The sequence below is a fragment of the Mastomys coucha genome, unplaced genomic scaffold, assembly GCF_008632895.1.
Source record: "Mastomys coucha isolate ucsf_1 unplaced genomic scaffold, UCSF_Mcou_1 pScaffold9, whole genome shotgun sequence".
Lineage (NCBI taxonomy): Eukaryota > Metazoa > Chordata > Mammalia > Rodentia > Muridae > Mastomys > Mastomys coucha.
The window spans coordinates 33,731,409-33,747,669 of record NW_022196915.1 but is presented as its reverse complement, the minus strand read 5'-3'; the positions used below and the strand labels follow the sequence as shown (position 1 = coordinate 33,747,669).

The window sequence follows — 16,261 nt, the reverse complement described above, 5'->3', positions numbered from 1 at the left end:
AACAACACAGCTTCCGTACGTGCACTGAGAAATGAATTTCGGAACTTGTTAGGTGCAAGCGAAGAAATGAATATTTATCTGTTTATGTTTGAGAATGTAACACAAAATGGCGATTCTCTGTAGGATATCAGCTTCCTTATTCCCAAATTCTCTCTATCATTGTTCATGCTTAAACCAGCCCTTCTCCCTCCCTCACTTCTATGATAACTTAACCTTCACTTCCTATCTCCCGTGCACCTGGTCTCTCAATTTGCAGCCATATTAAGGTAACATGTTCTGAAGTGTGACCAGGCTTATTTTTAACTGCATCCAAGAAGCTGAGCTACTATGAAAAATCAAGAATGGTCCTGCCCCGCTATTAGACTGCAGCTCAGACCAAAATAGACAAGCACTGGGCCCTTCACCCTGCCACCGACTATAATTAGCTTGTCTGCAGCTAGAAGGGAGAAAAGCATTACACTACCACTTAAGGTACTGATAGAAGATCCCGCTCAGGTCCTTCCAGAGCCCTGCTTTGTGGCTCAACCCTCCCCACGAGTTTTGCTGGCATTCATTACATCATGAGCTCATGCTTCTCACACCTAGACGAGTATCACCATTGTGACTGTGAGTATCAAGGTACAGATGTTCCGATTCAGCTCCTCCTGTGGAAAGGTTCTTCCCACCAGCTTTCCTCCTACCACAACCTGTTTAGGCCATGTGATTTGGAACTCTCCGCAGGGTGTCCTCATTCACGAGGAGTGATGACCTGCCATATTCCCTCCTAGAACTGAGGCAGCCAGCGAGGCACCGGGGAGCCACCATGTATTACAAAGGACAAAAATCTCAACATACTTTCTTTGCTGTCGATATCCTGATATGTCTAGAAGGGTTTTCCGAGGGAAAGACCGAAAGAGCTTCTGCACCTGCTGTTTCCATGACAACAGTCTTTTTTTCTGTGTCTCTGTAAACGCCTGCAAAAACAAACAGGACTTTTAAATGGGTGATGCAGCCTGGCACTAGAGGGAAAAACACACAATTAATAAAGGAAAACGTCAATGTCTCTAAGGTAGCTCCTTCCCCCCACCTGTTTCCAACCTGGTCCAGACAGCAGTCAGCTTAAATCGGAGCCACCTGTGCCACAGACTCAAGCTATTCGGCACCGGGAGCACCTGGTTCAGGCATTAAGCTTCTGACAACCTCGCTTTTGGGCTGAAGACCCACACCCATCTTCCCCTGGTCTGACTCCTTCCTGCGCCCTATTTGTTAACTAGGGATGAGCTGCAAAATTGATTGTTAGATATTCTAGCTTTGTAGACCCCCTGCACTTTCATAATCAATGGAAATTCTAAGCCACTCCAAAAATCAATTTGCCTGATGGTGTGTGGTCACTCTGGAGTGGGCTGCAGGGCCTCAGAGAATGGCAACATTCTGTGGCTTGGGGCTTTTTTCCGGAGAGGTTTTCTAGTTAAACAGCCTTGTGCCTGCCCTATGAAGCGAACCACTCCTCACCTCACCCCGCCATGTACACCAGCCCTGACCTGAACCTTGCCCATAGTTGAGGGAAGAAGGTAAGCCTGATGCTTTCTTAAGTCTTCAAGCAACACTGGAGTGTAGGCAGACATTTTGCCTAGTGTCTGTAGCACCATCTCATGTCTATCTCATCTTTAGCACCTAGCACATACCTATACAGTCTATAGCACACACCTATGCAATCTAGAGCATACACCTATGCAATCTATAGCACATATCTATGCAATATAGAGCATACAACTATAGTCTATAGATACACCTATATAATCTAGAGCACATACCTATGCAATCTATAGCATACACCTATACAATCTAGAGCACACACCTATACAATCTATAGCATACACCTATGCAACCTAGAGCACACACCTATACAATCTAGAGCACACACCTATACAATCTATAGCACACACCTATACAATCTATAGCACACACCTATACAATCTAGAGCATACACCTATACAATCTAGAGCATACACCTATACAATCTAGAGCACACACCTGTGCAATCTAAAGCACACACCTGTGCAATCTAGAGCACACACATATGCAGTCTATAACCACATACACATACAATCTAGAGCACAGATCTATACAATCTAGAGCACACAGCACATATCTATATTATGTTCCCTGTGATGTATAGACTTTGCACTCACCATAGCCTAGTGTCCCAAGTCCCTAATGCGGGGACTTTCAAATTCAAATACATCAAACTCATCCAAGGAAAATATTGGATGTAGGTGGCACGGGTTGGGGGCGCTCTCCAATACTCCAAAGCAAGACTGAATAATCTAGGTTTCCAGGAGGCAGTTTATAGACAGTACCCTGGTAAAACTGTGCAGGTGGAGCACTGTGGACTCATGGTGTCCCAGAAGAGGAGGGTTCCAAGCCATGTAAGTGCCCCAAGTTCCTGAGCTGAAGTTTGGAACACATAGTGTGGGAAAGCCATCTGCTTGGGTTGGTAGCAGTGACAGAAAACATTCCCAAGAGGTTTTGACAAAAAGGCATAGAATCCTTTAAGTAGTAACAAAGTATTACTTAGAGTAACAGACTAAATGCTTGCTTTCTATAAAGGAAACAGGTTTCTTGAAGATTGAAAAAGAAGACAGCTTAATTTTCTCCTGAGGGTGCTTAATCTTTTAAGGATATAAATCCTGAAGAACTTTGTGGATAAAAGCAAAAGGATACTACTTAGCTGTGGAAACGCTCTCCTCAGAATGGAGGATGTTCAAGAAGAGCTGCCTACCTCAAGGGCACAGTTAGGTCCCTGTGGATGTGTGGTTGGGGGTCCTAGTGACTGGAAAGTGAACATGGGGCTCCTCTCCATGGTCCTTCTCCTTTGTAGGTGATGATTATTGAACGCTCACTGATGCTTACAACTGGGCTCAAGGCTGACATTGTTGTTGCATTACTAAAGGCAGGGAGGAGATGGACTCTCTGACTTGGATTAGCTTATCCAGCTAAATGCTGAGGATACAAGACACAGCTGTGCTGGCCGAAATGCCTTGGAGATGACAGCTCAGCCCAGTGGGTCAGAAGAAGGCAGATGGGTGAGGCTCACGCCCATGAACCCAACTCACACAACCTCAGCTGAAGAGTTGGTGCTTTCTGGAAATTGAGGGTCACTCAAAAAGGGTCTGTGAGGGTGAACTGCACTGGGAGTAGATACTAAAAGATCACTTAAACAGTTCCACACATGCTGCGTCTGGATCCCCTAACCAGGTGGCTTTGGCTACGCAGATGCACCCTTTAGGGTGGTCTCTGTGAGTTCTTCAGCGACAACCTTTAGCCCCAATAGCGGTATAATCAAAAGGCTTCAGAGTCTTAGAACCACAAGATGCATCTGCAGTGAGTTTGAAGAACAACTGTCCAAGTCACAAAGGAGTGAGAGGCTAGATGCCCTCCTAAGGACGCCATTATGTAGATGACATCTCCTATGGTGGCACACAGCATCTAAGGAGATGCAGTGTGGATATATATCCTCATCCCCAGGACATCACCACATCCTGTGATGGGTGCTCAGTTCTTCCCAGCTGGGAGGCATCCAGCAAGCGAGCTGAAGTTATGTCACACCTGGCTCCAGGGGCCTCCTGGAGATGGAGTTCTGTCTTTAATTCCATTGTAAGGAACCTTCTAACGGCTGCTGTCTCATTGCAACCTCCTCCCTGGCAGCCCAATGCCAGAGGCTCAGGGCAGGGAAGGAAGATTTGAAGATTTGAAGTGTCTGACTTCCCAGACACTACCAGTCATCCACCTCAAGGCTTCTGCCCCATCAGGTCCAGAGCAATCCGTTTGTCTGGAGAGAGATGGCCACCCTTGGTCCTGTAGTTTACAAAGGCAAAGTCTCCAAAGAGAGTCCATTGCTCTCCAAGCACATCCAGACAGTGAAGGGGAGGAGCCTGGTCTGATGATTCAGGAACCAAAGTGAATTGGCGTCACAGGTAAAACTCAGAACCTCCCTGTTCTTCAGTTTGTTAGCTTAGGGAGTCGGGGCCTTTCTCCTCAGGAAGGGAGGTGTCTGCATTTAGTGAACACCTTCCCAATTCAAGCCTGCTGGGGATCAGGAGGCCTTGGCTGTGAGTAGGACCCCTGTCTGAGGCTTGAGTCTAAACCTCACTGCTCCTGCACTGACCACTAACTTTCCATGACAGGTGTGTGCTGCCACCATGGGATCCTTGGCTGTGGAAAACTATACAGCCAACAACCAAAGCCTTGAACATCACTTCTCCTTCCATAGCAGAGTGCAGACCCCTCCACCTGACACGAGTTCAGGCGGAAAGACCTGCCATGAGCCCCATCTGACCTGTGAAGGAGGTGTTCTCTAGTAAACAGAAGATGGGACCGCAGTGTCCTCTTTGCACTGAACACTTAGGGCTGCCAGAGAAGAAAAGTCAGGGGTCTCAGGGAGGCCACATAGGATGGGAGAGGGGCCAGGGTGATGCTTCAAGGCCAGGCTAGACCAATCAGGCTTATGCACAGTTCCATGGAGGCAACTGACTCATTCATTATTTGGTGTCATGGGTTCAAATAACTTGAGCTGAAGTGGAAACCATCTTTTTCTCTCAAGTCTAAAAGCCTCAGTGCTAACAGTGGGCATGGGGATGAAGACAAGTCCTGTTTGCTCTTACAGAGCACAGCTCTTTTCCTGACCCACCTACCCCAGCCTCTCACAAACACCTTCCTCCAGGGCAGAGCCCCGGCTTCTACCTCAACATTTGGGTCCTTAGAAATGTGCCTTGTATTTTCCTTAAAGATTTTTGTTTTTTATTTATGCGTGTGTATGTGTGTGTCCTGCATGTTAGCATTCACCCATTTGTGTGGGCGCCCATGGAGGCCAGGAGAAGGTCTATATGTAAGGTTCCCGGGCATTGGGATCACAGGTAGTTGTGAGGCACCTAATATGAGTACTGGTGACCAGGCTAGGCCCTTTGCAGGAGGAGCAACTGCTCTTAAGCACCAAGCTGTCTCTCCAGCTTCAGAAGTCAGCTGGACCACAGTGCCACAGCTGGACTTCTGGCCTCAGCTTTGAGACAGTCCTTTCTCCTGCTGGAGAAGAAGTGCCCTGGGTTCCAGCTCTAGCTTAGGCGCCCACCATTCCATCTTTGGGTTCTGAGGCACCATGGGAGGAGGGAACCTCTGCAGAGGTTCTTATCGTCATGGAAAATGTCCCCCACAGGCTCATGGATTTGAACTCCTGGTCGCAGCTGTGGTGCTGTTCTGGAAGGTTGTAGAACATTTATAAGGCATGGCCTCAGGGGTAGAAGTGAGGGAAGGCTTTATGGGTCATAGACCCATCCTGGTTCTCACCCAACATGCCTCAGCTTCCTGGTGTAGAACTGAGGTAGAAATGGGACATCTTAGGTTCCTGGCCTCCACTAGTACAAGGCCCTTCCTCACGTACCTTTCCCATGTGGGAAACAAAGACATTTCTTCTTGAAGGTTGCTTTTATTCAGGGATTTGATCACAAGAAGAGAAAAGAAGCTTGTATACCTATTTTCAGTTTATCTTCCCCAGTACCCTTATACCATAAGCCTCTCAGCCTAGGGACTTGGCCAAACTGCCCCCTAAAAGTATACAGAATTCTTTCCTTTCCTTCTATTTTTTTTTTTTCTGAGACAAAACCAAATGTAAACATCAGGACTGCAACCAGTGAAGGGTCAGTTGGGGCTCCCCGGGCATGGTCTTGTCCTTTACTGGAATAAACAGGTAAGGAAGGCCTTCAAACAATGGTCTGGGTGATTTGAGAAATTGTTTTTGTTCAGCTGAATGTCTAAGACTTTGGAGTAACTGTTTCAGAGGGTGGCATGACTAAGCTCATGACCTAGACAGTTGGCTGCTGTGCTTATAGTGGCTGAGGGCTCTGGCTGGCCCGATGGACTACGGGAGTTCATGCCGCACAGAGAAGACACTGTCAAGATGAGAGTCTGGGGTAGCAGAGAATGATTGTCTGGGATGGAACCCCAGAAGAATGTGAAGAGGATGGGATAGGGGAAGAGCATCAGACTGCAAGAAGGCAGGTTCTCAGAATGGCAAGAGATGCTTGGGTTACTGGGAGGCTGGATGGGAAGGCAGAGCAGAGCCAGACCTCTGTACTGGCCACCTACTGCCCTTAGGGTCTATTGAACCCTTGGGGTTCTGACTGCCAACAAGTAAATTTGAGAGGGTCTAGCCATTTCATCTTCACATCAAAATCCCCCAAAAGGCTTCACTACCATCTTTATCTGGCCCCCTGTTTTCCCTAATCTGGATCTTAAGAGTATGACTCATCAGGACAGGGCACCTACAGAGCCACTGATTGCCTGGGCCTGAGCCCCAGGCTCCATTCCCTGTGGATTAATGAGGAATGAATACCCACCAACCTAGTCATGCCCAGGAATCTTCAAGCTTTTATGGGAAGACCAAACTCAGAGGGTCTGTGGTTGGCCTGCCTCAGTAACCTTCCCAAGGTCAGATGGCAAAGACAGGTTCTATAACCACCACAAATCCAAATAGTCCAAGCAGCCGTCAGGATCCACCCTGGTCATTATTTCCTCTCTGCACTTTCTCTCTTTCCCTGTCTCTCCCAGTTTCTCTACGCTAAAAGACACAATGTCTGATTGCGCAGTGTGAAGACCACTTTATCTAGGACTGGGTCATAGTTCAACATGTTAGTCAGCCCAGATCTGGTCACCTGGATTCTTCTGGGGCCTGAAGTTCTTCCCAGGCACCCTATGACATCAGCATTCTCTGTCTGATGAATTCTGATGTCAAGGGAACACCCATTCGGAGTCTTAGTCAGAGGTGGCCACAGCCTAGTTCTGTCACAGCTGTTCTTAATAGCCACGTATTCGTCAGAAACAAGCTGTCAGAGGCCAAAGCGATCGCATCACAGAAACTCTGAGTAGCATTTCTACGCAGCGAGAGGAACAGATTTAAATCAGTTGCTACTCACCTCATGAACGAGACACTTGTCTAAGAGCTGTAGATAGGAGCTTATATTTTCCTCATCAGGTCTCGAGACCAAGAGCTGTGTGCACACTGTGAAGTAAGAAGACATCAATCAGAGCCCTGCATACTCCAACTTCTGGGCTCCGACTCTGTCAGGACCAAGGCCTTATGGGGAATGTATGCCTGTGACACTGCATAAGGCTCACAGAAAGCACTGGGAGGCTCGTCATTCCCCTGAAGTCAGACGCTCAGTTGCCACAGGAGCCCTCACCCCCAGAAACTCCCTGGGTTTGTTCCTGTCATAGCATTCTATATTAAGCCCTCAGACACAGGTCTGAAGACAGATGCTCTGTGAGAGGAGAGATAGGGCTCTTGGGCTCTGTTTGCAGGTGGCGCTGAGCCCTCTGCCACAGTGGGGGGAGCAACTCCATTTAATGAATGAACCACACACCCCTCAGCAGGTGGGGAGGCAGTGGTGTGTGTGTGTGTGTGTAGAGGAACGAGGCTGGAGCCACATTTTGGCTGGGATGCATGTGGGCGTGCATGGAGCTGAAGAAATCTGCCATTTAGTCATTTGCCGGCTTATTTTCTCAATGTGATACACATTTCTCCACACATGCCTTCACCTACACACACACACTCAAGCATGTGCCAGAAAGGATGGGGCAATGTTCCTCTGTGGGTAGAGGACACAGATGCCCTAGGTTCCCCCCCACACACATCCTTTTTTTGACACAGGGTTTCTCTGTGTAGTCCTGGTTGTCCTGAAATTCATTCTGTAGACCAGGGTGGCCTCAAAATCAAGAGATCTACTCACTTCTGCCACCCTAGTGCTGGGATTAAAGGCATGTGCCCCCACTGCCCTACAACATACTCCAGTTTTTATGGGCATGTTCATGGTCCACTCTGCCCTTACCATAAAGGCCACCTGCAAAAGGAGTCAGAGAGTAGGTATCTGTCAATCAAAGTACACCAAGCTCAAAAGCTGGGGATCCTATCTGTATCTTTCCCCATCCGATGTCAGGATGCTGACACAGATGCCCACTAATCCTGTGTTGCTATACACAGACTTCCAGAATAGCAGCAGTGTTTGCAAAAACACCATGGAAATGGCATCAACGTCCACCCATGGGGACCTTGTTAAACAATTTGTACATATAAATGTTAAATAACACACACATAAATACACACACACAGCTGATCAGTATGCTACCTTAAAGAACGGTGCTTTTGTATTGACATAGATTTGCAAATATGTAATATTTATGGAAATAAATAGGAAAGGATCTTAAAACCTGTGTAAGAATGGATAGTCACATGTACGTGCATGAGGATGAAGGTTCTAAAAGGGCAACCCCACACTCACTAGTAGCCGTCCCTAGAGAGGAGATGGCGGGTTTGGTGGGAGCAGGAAGGAGGTCACTGGTTTTCATTTCCCACTGTTTTACGTGGTGTACTGTGTCACGTGGGTTGTGGCTTCACACACAGTAGTTACAGTTTAAACAGAGGTGCTGCTAATGAGTGCTACCTCCCTCCACTGAGCTCCACCATGATCCCCTATATACAGGGATGGGATATGGAGCACTCTCAGGTGGCTTTGTTGAGCTGGGTCTCTCCCAGGATGTAACAGAGCTTAGGGGTGGGAAGGGGTTTGAAAAGGCCTGTTCTGGCCAACAGCTCCTCTTCACCCCTGCCCAGGGAAGCTGTGAGTGAGTCACCGCCTTCTACATCAGAGCTCAGTGGATGTAGATCTCTTTAGAAGCTTATATCAGAGGCGATGCCCCTCACTACATTTACAAGGCACGGGTCCACTTCTGTGGGTGAGAATTTGTCTCTTTAAAGGACAAAACTTGGCTTCCTCCTTCTTGAAGGACGAGGACTAGTATTTACTACCATTTTAAAAGATAATCAGAATGTCTTGTGAAGGATGTTGGGAGACAATCTATTCAAAGGTGGTGCATTTTTTCAAAATGTGGTCATAAAGGCCTAACTGCAGGGAAGGCAGAGGGTAGAGCAGGCAGGAAGGCTGGTATGACCCACAGGGTCCACTTAGCTCTATTCTGCCCTGGAGGCCCAGCACAGTTTAGTCGTGACTCACCGTGCGCATGATACAGCTTCAGGCTATGTGTGGGAGTGCTACCTCTCACCTCACGTACCAGGGCACCATCAGATGTGGCCTGATAGCCTTAGGTTAATGAATGGGGTTAACAGCCAAGCAGGCAGATGGCTGCAATGAAGTGTGAACTGAGTTAAGACAAGGAGAGGGCAGGCCAAAATGACCATGAGAAGGGCACCTCATGCAGCCCTGAGGCCCTGTCAGACTGTCTCGCCTGTGGGGATACTTGGCTGCCATTTAGAGGGTTACGAAGTAGAGCAAAGGTGAGCCAACTGGAGGGCGGGAAGGAGAGCTTCAGTCCAAGCTGTCACATGGAGACATTCAGGTGGTGCGATGTATTGCTTGAGTAAGCTGAGAGGAGAGACCGCTGTCCTGCATCCACTCAGAATGTCATCCTAAGGCTCTTTCAGGCTAGTAGGGCCCTGGCTTCAGATATGGGGAATGTATGCGCGATCACTAGGAAGCAAGGGGATGGCTGAGTTTCTGAGAACTCATACATTGTCTGTCTGCAGTATAGAACAGGGGTGGCGAATCTTTGGGGTTGAGCTCTATCAATGTGGCAAGAGAAGGCGTCACATGAAACTCGGCTGTGCTCTACGTTGGGGTACCAAGAAGGTCTCCAAGTAACAATGGGGTAGGAGGTGGAGAAGCTGAGGTTTGAAATCCCAACTCTGCCAGGAACTGCGTACATTTTGGTGGACTGCTTATCTCATCTTAGATTCCTCTTTTATAAAATGGGGTGTTTGGGGCTCACCTAAGTCACTAAGGTGAACCACAGGTGTAACAGCCTTTTGTGCACAAGAATTATTAACAACCACAAGCCAACAGGCCAAGACCACCAGAGTATCCTGTGAGGTGGATCAAAGGCTAAAAGGAGGGTGTGTAAACCCAGGGGACTGAATAGAAGAAGAAGCACCTTGGTACTGAGAGTTGTCCAAGGCAGGCCCAGTTTCTGCTGAATCACTAAGTGACCAGGAAGTGCAGGGCCTGGGAGCTCAGCAGGGGTCGCTCTCTGGGCTCCAGACTGGGGCTTCCGCTGTTCAGAGCCACTGTTGCTTTGGGGGAGGGACCACTGGCTGAGCAAGGGTTTTGTACTTTGAAGCTTTTTTTTTTTCTTTTTCTTTTCAAAAGTGTCTGCTCCATTTCTTTGTCTCTGAATGTTCAAGGCACAATAGATCCAGTACTGGAAGGGGCCCAGCATGCCTATAGGGGTCCCCAGACTGGAGTTGAGACGTCCAATGGGCAAACCTCTTGTTTCTGTAGGGGTGCTAACGCCACCTACTGGTTACGGAAGCTCATTCTACGCTCCCCCACCTCATCGCAGCCCTCAGGACTCTGAGGCTAGGGCTCCCTGAGAGAACAGTACCTTTCCCCATGACTCGGGTGAACTGCCCTGGGAGGTCTCCCTCTGGCAGAGGGGCGACAGCCAGCTCTCCATCGCAGCTGCTCAGCGGGGGTGGTTGCAGCCCGCCGCTGGCACCGGCTGAGGCACTGGCTGTGGCGCTGGTGGCTGCTGCGGAGGTGCTGTCTTTGCAGTCAGGGCTTGGGCTCTCCATCAGCGAGGGCTCCCGGCGGCGCACCTCAGGGGTAGTACTGGGAGAGCTGTAGGCCTTGATAGGTGTCAGGATCATCTGATGCAGCTCCTGGAGGGGGGTGCGCAAGCTGCCCCCTTCGATGATGTCCTGGGTTAGAGAAAAGGGACTTCAGTGAGATCAGGGCAGCTGACACCATCCCCCCTCCAGGCCCTTCTCTCTGCCCTGTGCTCCCAGAGCTGCTCCCAGACAGGACAGGTAGCTGAAATTTATTATACATAAAAACTCAGGGAACCTTTCAGTAGGGGATAGATGGTTTTAGATAGAGTCTGAAGACAAACATGTTTCATGTATAACAGAACTGATGGATAGATAATTGCATGTATACAACATGTCTGAGGCTAGGCAGATGTCTCAGCTGTTAAAGTGCTTTCAGTGTAAGAACGAACAGCTGAATTCAGATCCTGGTCCCCATGTAAAAACTGGGCCCAGCAGTGCACACCTGCAATCCCAGTGCTGGTGAGGGACAGGCTTGCTAAACAGCTGGAAGAGCAGAGCCTGCTAGCTGCAGGCTCATGAGAGAACCCCATTAAAAAGGGGAGGAGGTGTGATGGAGGAAGACTAACATCAACTGTTAACCTCTAGTCTGCATACACTCATACTCTTCTTCTTTTCCCCTCCACCCTCTCTTTTTCCCTCTCCCCTTTCTCCCTCCCCCCTTCTCCCTTTCTTCCCTCCCTCTCCTCTCTCCCTCTATCTCTCTCTGTGTCTGTCTCTCCCTCCATCTCCTTCCTTCCCTCCCTCTTTCTTCCTCCATCTTCTCCCTTTCTCTCCTCTCACATACATGGACACGAGTGCATACACATGTATACACTCACAAATATAGGTTACTTTGTGCATATATTTTGATATTTTTGGCATTACTTATTAGAGAAAGGAATATTAAGTGTTTCTGGTAGGGATGATGGGGTTTGGACAGGCCTAGGGCCTGGGTGTGCTAGTGTGTATGCAACTCTGATTGGTTCTCTCTGGGATCTAGAAGGAAAACTACCTATCAGGGTCTTGATTATAAATGAAGCACTTCATATCCCAAGAGCCCAGATTAGCAAGAACATGATTTTAAAAGCCTGACATACGAAATACCAGAGCATGTCTAAGATGTTCTTGTATCAAGAAAATGGCTTGATGGGGTCTGTGAATGCAGACTTAAGGAACACGAACACTTCTGACCCCAACCTTTCCCATGAGTGGACGGGACAAAGGAAAGCAGCTGGGGACAGGTTTGGGGTGTGACTCAGTTCTGAAAGGCAGAGGACACTGACAAGCCAAACTCAGCTGGTGGGAGGCTGCTCTTTGGGTGGGCTGTGTGTGTGGAAACGAAGCATGAATTGCGATTTGATCTCGTTGCCACAAGTTTTATTTATGAAGGAAGTGAAATTCTAATTAGCCCCAGAAACATCCCAAGCCTGCTCAGAGCTACCATACAGTCTAAGTTGAAGAGAAAGTTGAGTGCCTCTGCTCCCCTGACTCTTAGGTTTTGGATACAAGTTCTCCTTCTATGCAACAGGTTGGCCTGGAAGTCAAAATCTCCCCGCCTCAGCCTGAGTCTCAGTCCTTGTACCCTGACATCTAGAGCAAAACATCCATTTGCCTCTGAGAAGAGACTTCAGGAGGACGCCTGACCTCTTGATTGGGAACACAGTGGTATGAGGAGCTGGGTCTGAGCTGCTCTCAATATGGGTTCCCAGACTTCCCTGGTGTCTGGGGTCAGCATGGAACTGACATCCCTGCCTTTGGGGCTGGTCTTGATCTGAGAAAGGGGCAGGGCAGGTGGAGGCGAGCTAGCTAAATTAGCCATGTTCAAAGAATACCTACTGCCTCTCCTGACTCAACCAGCTGAGAAATGCTTGTACTGTAAGTGTTTCAACCTCCATTCCAGCACATCTCTGAAGAAAGGGAGGGGGCAGGTGGGACCAGCCAGGGGCCACATGAGGCCTTGCCATGCCATCTTGGTGGCCAATGTCACCCAGGAGAGCAAATGTGTTTGAGACACTGTCAGTTGCCCCAGAGTCCTTTCTGGCTTGGGCCACATGGCTGGACTTCATGGTTTGTGTGGGAGATTTTGGTTATACTAAGAACTAAATTGTTTGCCAGGAAACCGATATAACCAAACGTTAGCTCCTATGTTAACCTACAAGGGTGGCAGGATGACCACACCAAAAAAAGAAAATGCAGATGGCTCAGTTAGTAAAATATTTGTTTTGACAGTTGGAATCCCTAGAGATTACATAATAATAATAATAATAATAATAATTAATAATAATAATAATAATAATAATAAAGTCAGGTGTAGCAGTAGTCCCAGAGTTGAGGAGACAGAGACAAAGTAGATGCTTGAGGTTCACTAGCAAGGGTAGCCCAGCCTATTTGGTGAGTTCCAGGCTAGTGACAGACCCTGTCTCAATAACCTGCGACCATCAAGTTTACATTCTAGATTTCAGATGAGTGCCATAATGAGAAGCAGGCCAGGAGGTGGTCTGACTGGAACTCAGTCTGGTGTTCTCCTTAACCTGTGGGAATTAATTTTCTACCCTGACAAGTCTTTATTGATCCTTCCTGCCCCAAATATAACCCTACATTATAAACACAAAGGCAAAGGGACGCTGTCAATGACCCCAGATGACAGGAAGTCAGGCCCATGGGTGGCACCCTGGAAATCTCTCGGGGACAAGCATGAAAGAAATTATAGTAACATCAACCTAGCACTGGCCTTCAAGGAAGCCAGTTGGCAAAGTGCTTGTTTTATAAGTTGCAGTCTTGGTATCTTTCCTGGGCATAGGATAATAACAAGGTGTAAAAAATCAGAAAGAGAGCTTTGGGTGGCACAGTACTCCTAGCTTCCATGTGACATGTCAGGACAGGGGCCACTGTCCTGATTGCCTTGTGAAGAGGCTGTGGTCCAGATGCAATGGTGCACACAAAGCCTGTGTTGGCTGTATCCACCTAATGTGTCTTGCTAGTATACAGCATTATTACCTAGAAATATTTACTACTCAATACTATCAAGTTGAACTATTTCTCTGCAGCAGTTGCTAAAAGAAGGACCAATGACTGATATAACCTCAAAAGTCCAAGATCTAGAATGTGTGAAGAAAAGGCACAGACATCTCAGGAAGCAGTTTTCTCTTTTTGAATACAAATAAGCAGAACTTGTGTGAGTACAGGCTTGTGCACGAGCATGCACACATGAATGCATCTCCCTAGATCCTTGATAACACAAGGCTGTAGGCTGAGAAGACGGAAAAACGTTTCACAATCTGGGAATGTTTTGAAAAGGGTCAATGTATAAAGGCACAGAGACATTTTCTTACTAAATGTTAATATTAAAAAAAATCTCTTCCATTCTGAATTTCCTTTTTTTCTTGCCTTTCCAACAACTCATGAAGCTTACAGTTCTGTGTTTATGCCTCATCACACAGTCATGAGGTGATGCCAGGCTTTTTGCTTCTGATCTCTACTGTTTTCCCGAGACCTTTTCTCATGATGGCCGATGTGCCCAGCTGATGGCCAGTGTAGGGGCAATGTCTGGTCTTCGAGGTTCATGGCACATTCGGGGAACTTACTGGGGTTTCTCGGCTCCCTCTCTGGTTCCTTGAGGAGGGCTCACAGCCCAGCCTCAGGTATCACAAGGTCCTGTCTGATGGCACTCCCTAGAGGCTGTTCTTCAGCTCTTGTCACTCAGCACACTCTTGGGGACACCCACTTCCAGTTACACACAATTCTCTCACATCTGGGTCATTCATGACCTGCCATGTTGGAACTCCCAATCTGCTTTCTGGTCACCAACTTGCTATTTCCACCTTGGTGTCCCACAGGTGCCACAACAAACTCAACTCCTTTCCTTTTCAGGCCCCCAATAAGTCCTATGACTTATATGTCCCCAAATGCCAGAGCATATGACCCAGACCTTCTAACAACGGCTGGGCTCCCTCTACATGGGCTCTGTGTTTCCCCCTTCTTTGTCTCTGTTTTGGTTTAAGGTCCCATCAAACCAGCTGTGGTCTCTGTGACTACCCCCAGCAGCATCTGGCCTCCCCCCAGGTGTCTAGGGAAGTTCTCTCTCCGGCCTTGGTGATGATATCATCACACCAGGTTGTGTGCTCAGTATACATATCTTTCTGTCCCAGTGCACATTCCAAGATACCCAGGCCAGGAACCACATACCACTCACAGTTATCCTGCAAGGATGGGCAAAGTATGTCCAAACATCTGTTCAGCAAGCATTCAGTAACTGAATGGAAGGGCTTGGAGTATGTAGTCAGCAGCTTCTACAGATTATGAACTAGCTAAGGGCGGGGTCCCAGCCATCTCCTTAGAAATGCAGGTTCTATGTGAGGTAAGAATGCCAGAGGCAGGCAGAGGAATGGTGATGACCATTCCAACAGTGCCATCAGCTGGGGTTGGGAGAATGCCTTTAGCTGAGTCTCTGGGTCACTAGTAGTAGCAGGTGACGGCTCCCACCCTAAAATAGCAGGAAAGATTTTGGGAGATCGAAGAAGAGAGATTGAGGGCTCAGTCGTCAAGGATGTGTAGGGTGAAGGGAGAGCCCTGAACTCAGGGTATCAGAACACATGGTGTCAGCCTAATGCAGCCATCCAACAGGCATGACTTTCCTCTCTCCAGGAAGTCAAAGACAATGAGCTTGTTTTTGTCTTGCTCAGTTGCAGCCATCATGCACTTGGCATCTTTTTATCTTTTCCATTTCAGGAAACCATGGTGGAAGCATTGTTGTATAGTCAATGTAATTGTAGGTATAATTCTAGAACGCAGAACATCCCTGACTTAACTGATGCCAAGTCAAAGGAACATGACCCCCACACACGGTACATGGATGTTAGCTCAAGGATGAGGGCAAGAGGGAGCTGTGCTTTCTCATCCACAGAGGCTATTAATGAATTCCTAAAGGATGCTCCAGAAACGAGAGGGAACAGGCTTACAATATAATCTTCATTCAGAACACTTTCTGTAGTTTCCAATGGACACGGAGTAAATTGGCCTTTTGAATGTTCTCCAAAAGAGAACAGTTTCTTAGATTAAAAATAGCCATAATCACTCCATTAGACAAGCTGCTTGGCATGGGAGTTAGCATAAAATTAAGAACAACACCCAAACCTCGGGTTTAGGTGGAGAGCTTGCACGTAATGTGTAATTCCCTTTGTGTAGGAGCACTCTTTAATCAGGGATGAGCTTGTGAGTAGTTCTTACATATTTTCCCAAAAAGAGATTTAAAAAGAATTTTTCTGATACTATTTGTATCCTTTTCCAAATGTAAATTATGTATGTTTTACAGTACATATTAAATGCAACTTAACATAGTATACATAAAATTAAGCGCACATATATCTTTGTGAACAACTTAAAAAAACATTCCCACTCCATTAAACCGCCTGCTTTAGGAACTTGCTGGAGCTCTGCCTTACTTAGTACTCCGTCCTTTCCTGAAGACTCCCTGGATTTTCTAAGAGGTTCAAACTCACAATCTATAGCTTGCGTTGACAGCTAGTGAGATGCCGGGCATCTAGAAACTGTTCTCAACACCCGAGTCAACAGGTAGCTTCACAAACAAGGAAGCCTTGTTAGTCTGCAGGCATCTTTTTGTTTCCATGAGAA

General features: G+C 47.6%; 1 protein-coding gene across 5 annotated transcripts in view; it reads right to left on the bottom strand.

Annotated features, from left to right (window-relative positions):
• Positions 1–16,261, bottom strand: part of Samd4a (sterile alpha motif domain containing 4A) — a 216,422-nt gene that overhangs the window by 17,515 nt on the left and 182,646 nt on the right. For 3 of the 5 annotated variants that reach the window (XM_031361918.1, XM_031361919.1, XM_031361920.1), the window contains 3 exons: positions 10,426–10,741; positions 6,948–7,033; positions 835–953 (listed from right to left, as the gene is read on the bottom strand). In XM_031361918.1, the coding sequence (XP_031217778.1) occupies positions 835–953; positions 6,948–7,033; positions 10,426–10,741 (521 nt within the window). Of the gene's footprint in view, positions 1–834; positions 954–6,947; positions 7,034–10,425; positions 10,742–14,815; positions 14,949–16,261 lie in introns of those variants that run through there. The other 2 variants (XM_031361923.1, XM_031361921.1) reach the window with 2 other exon arrangements.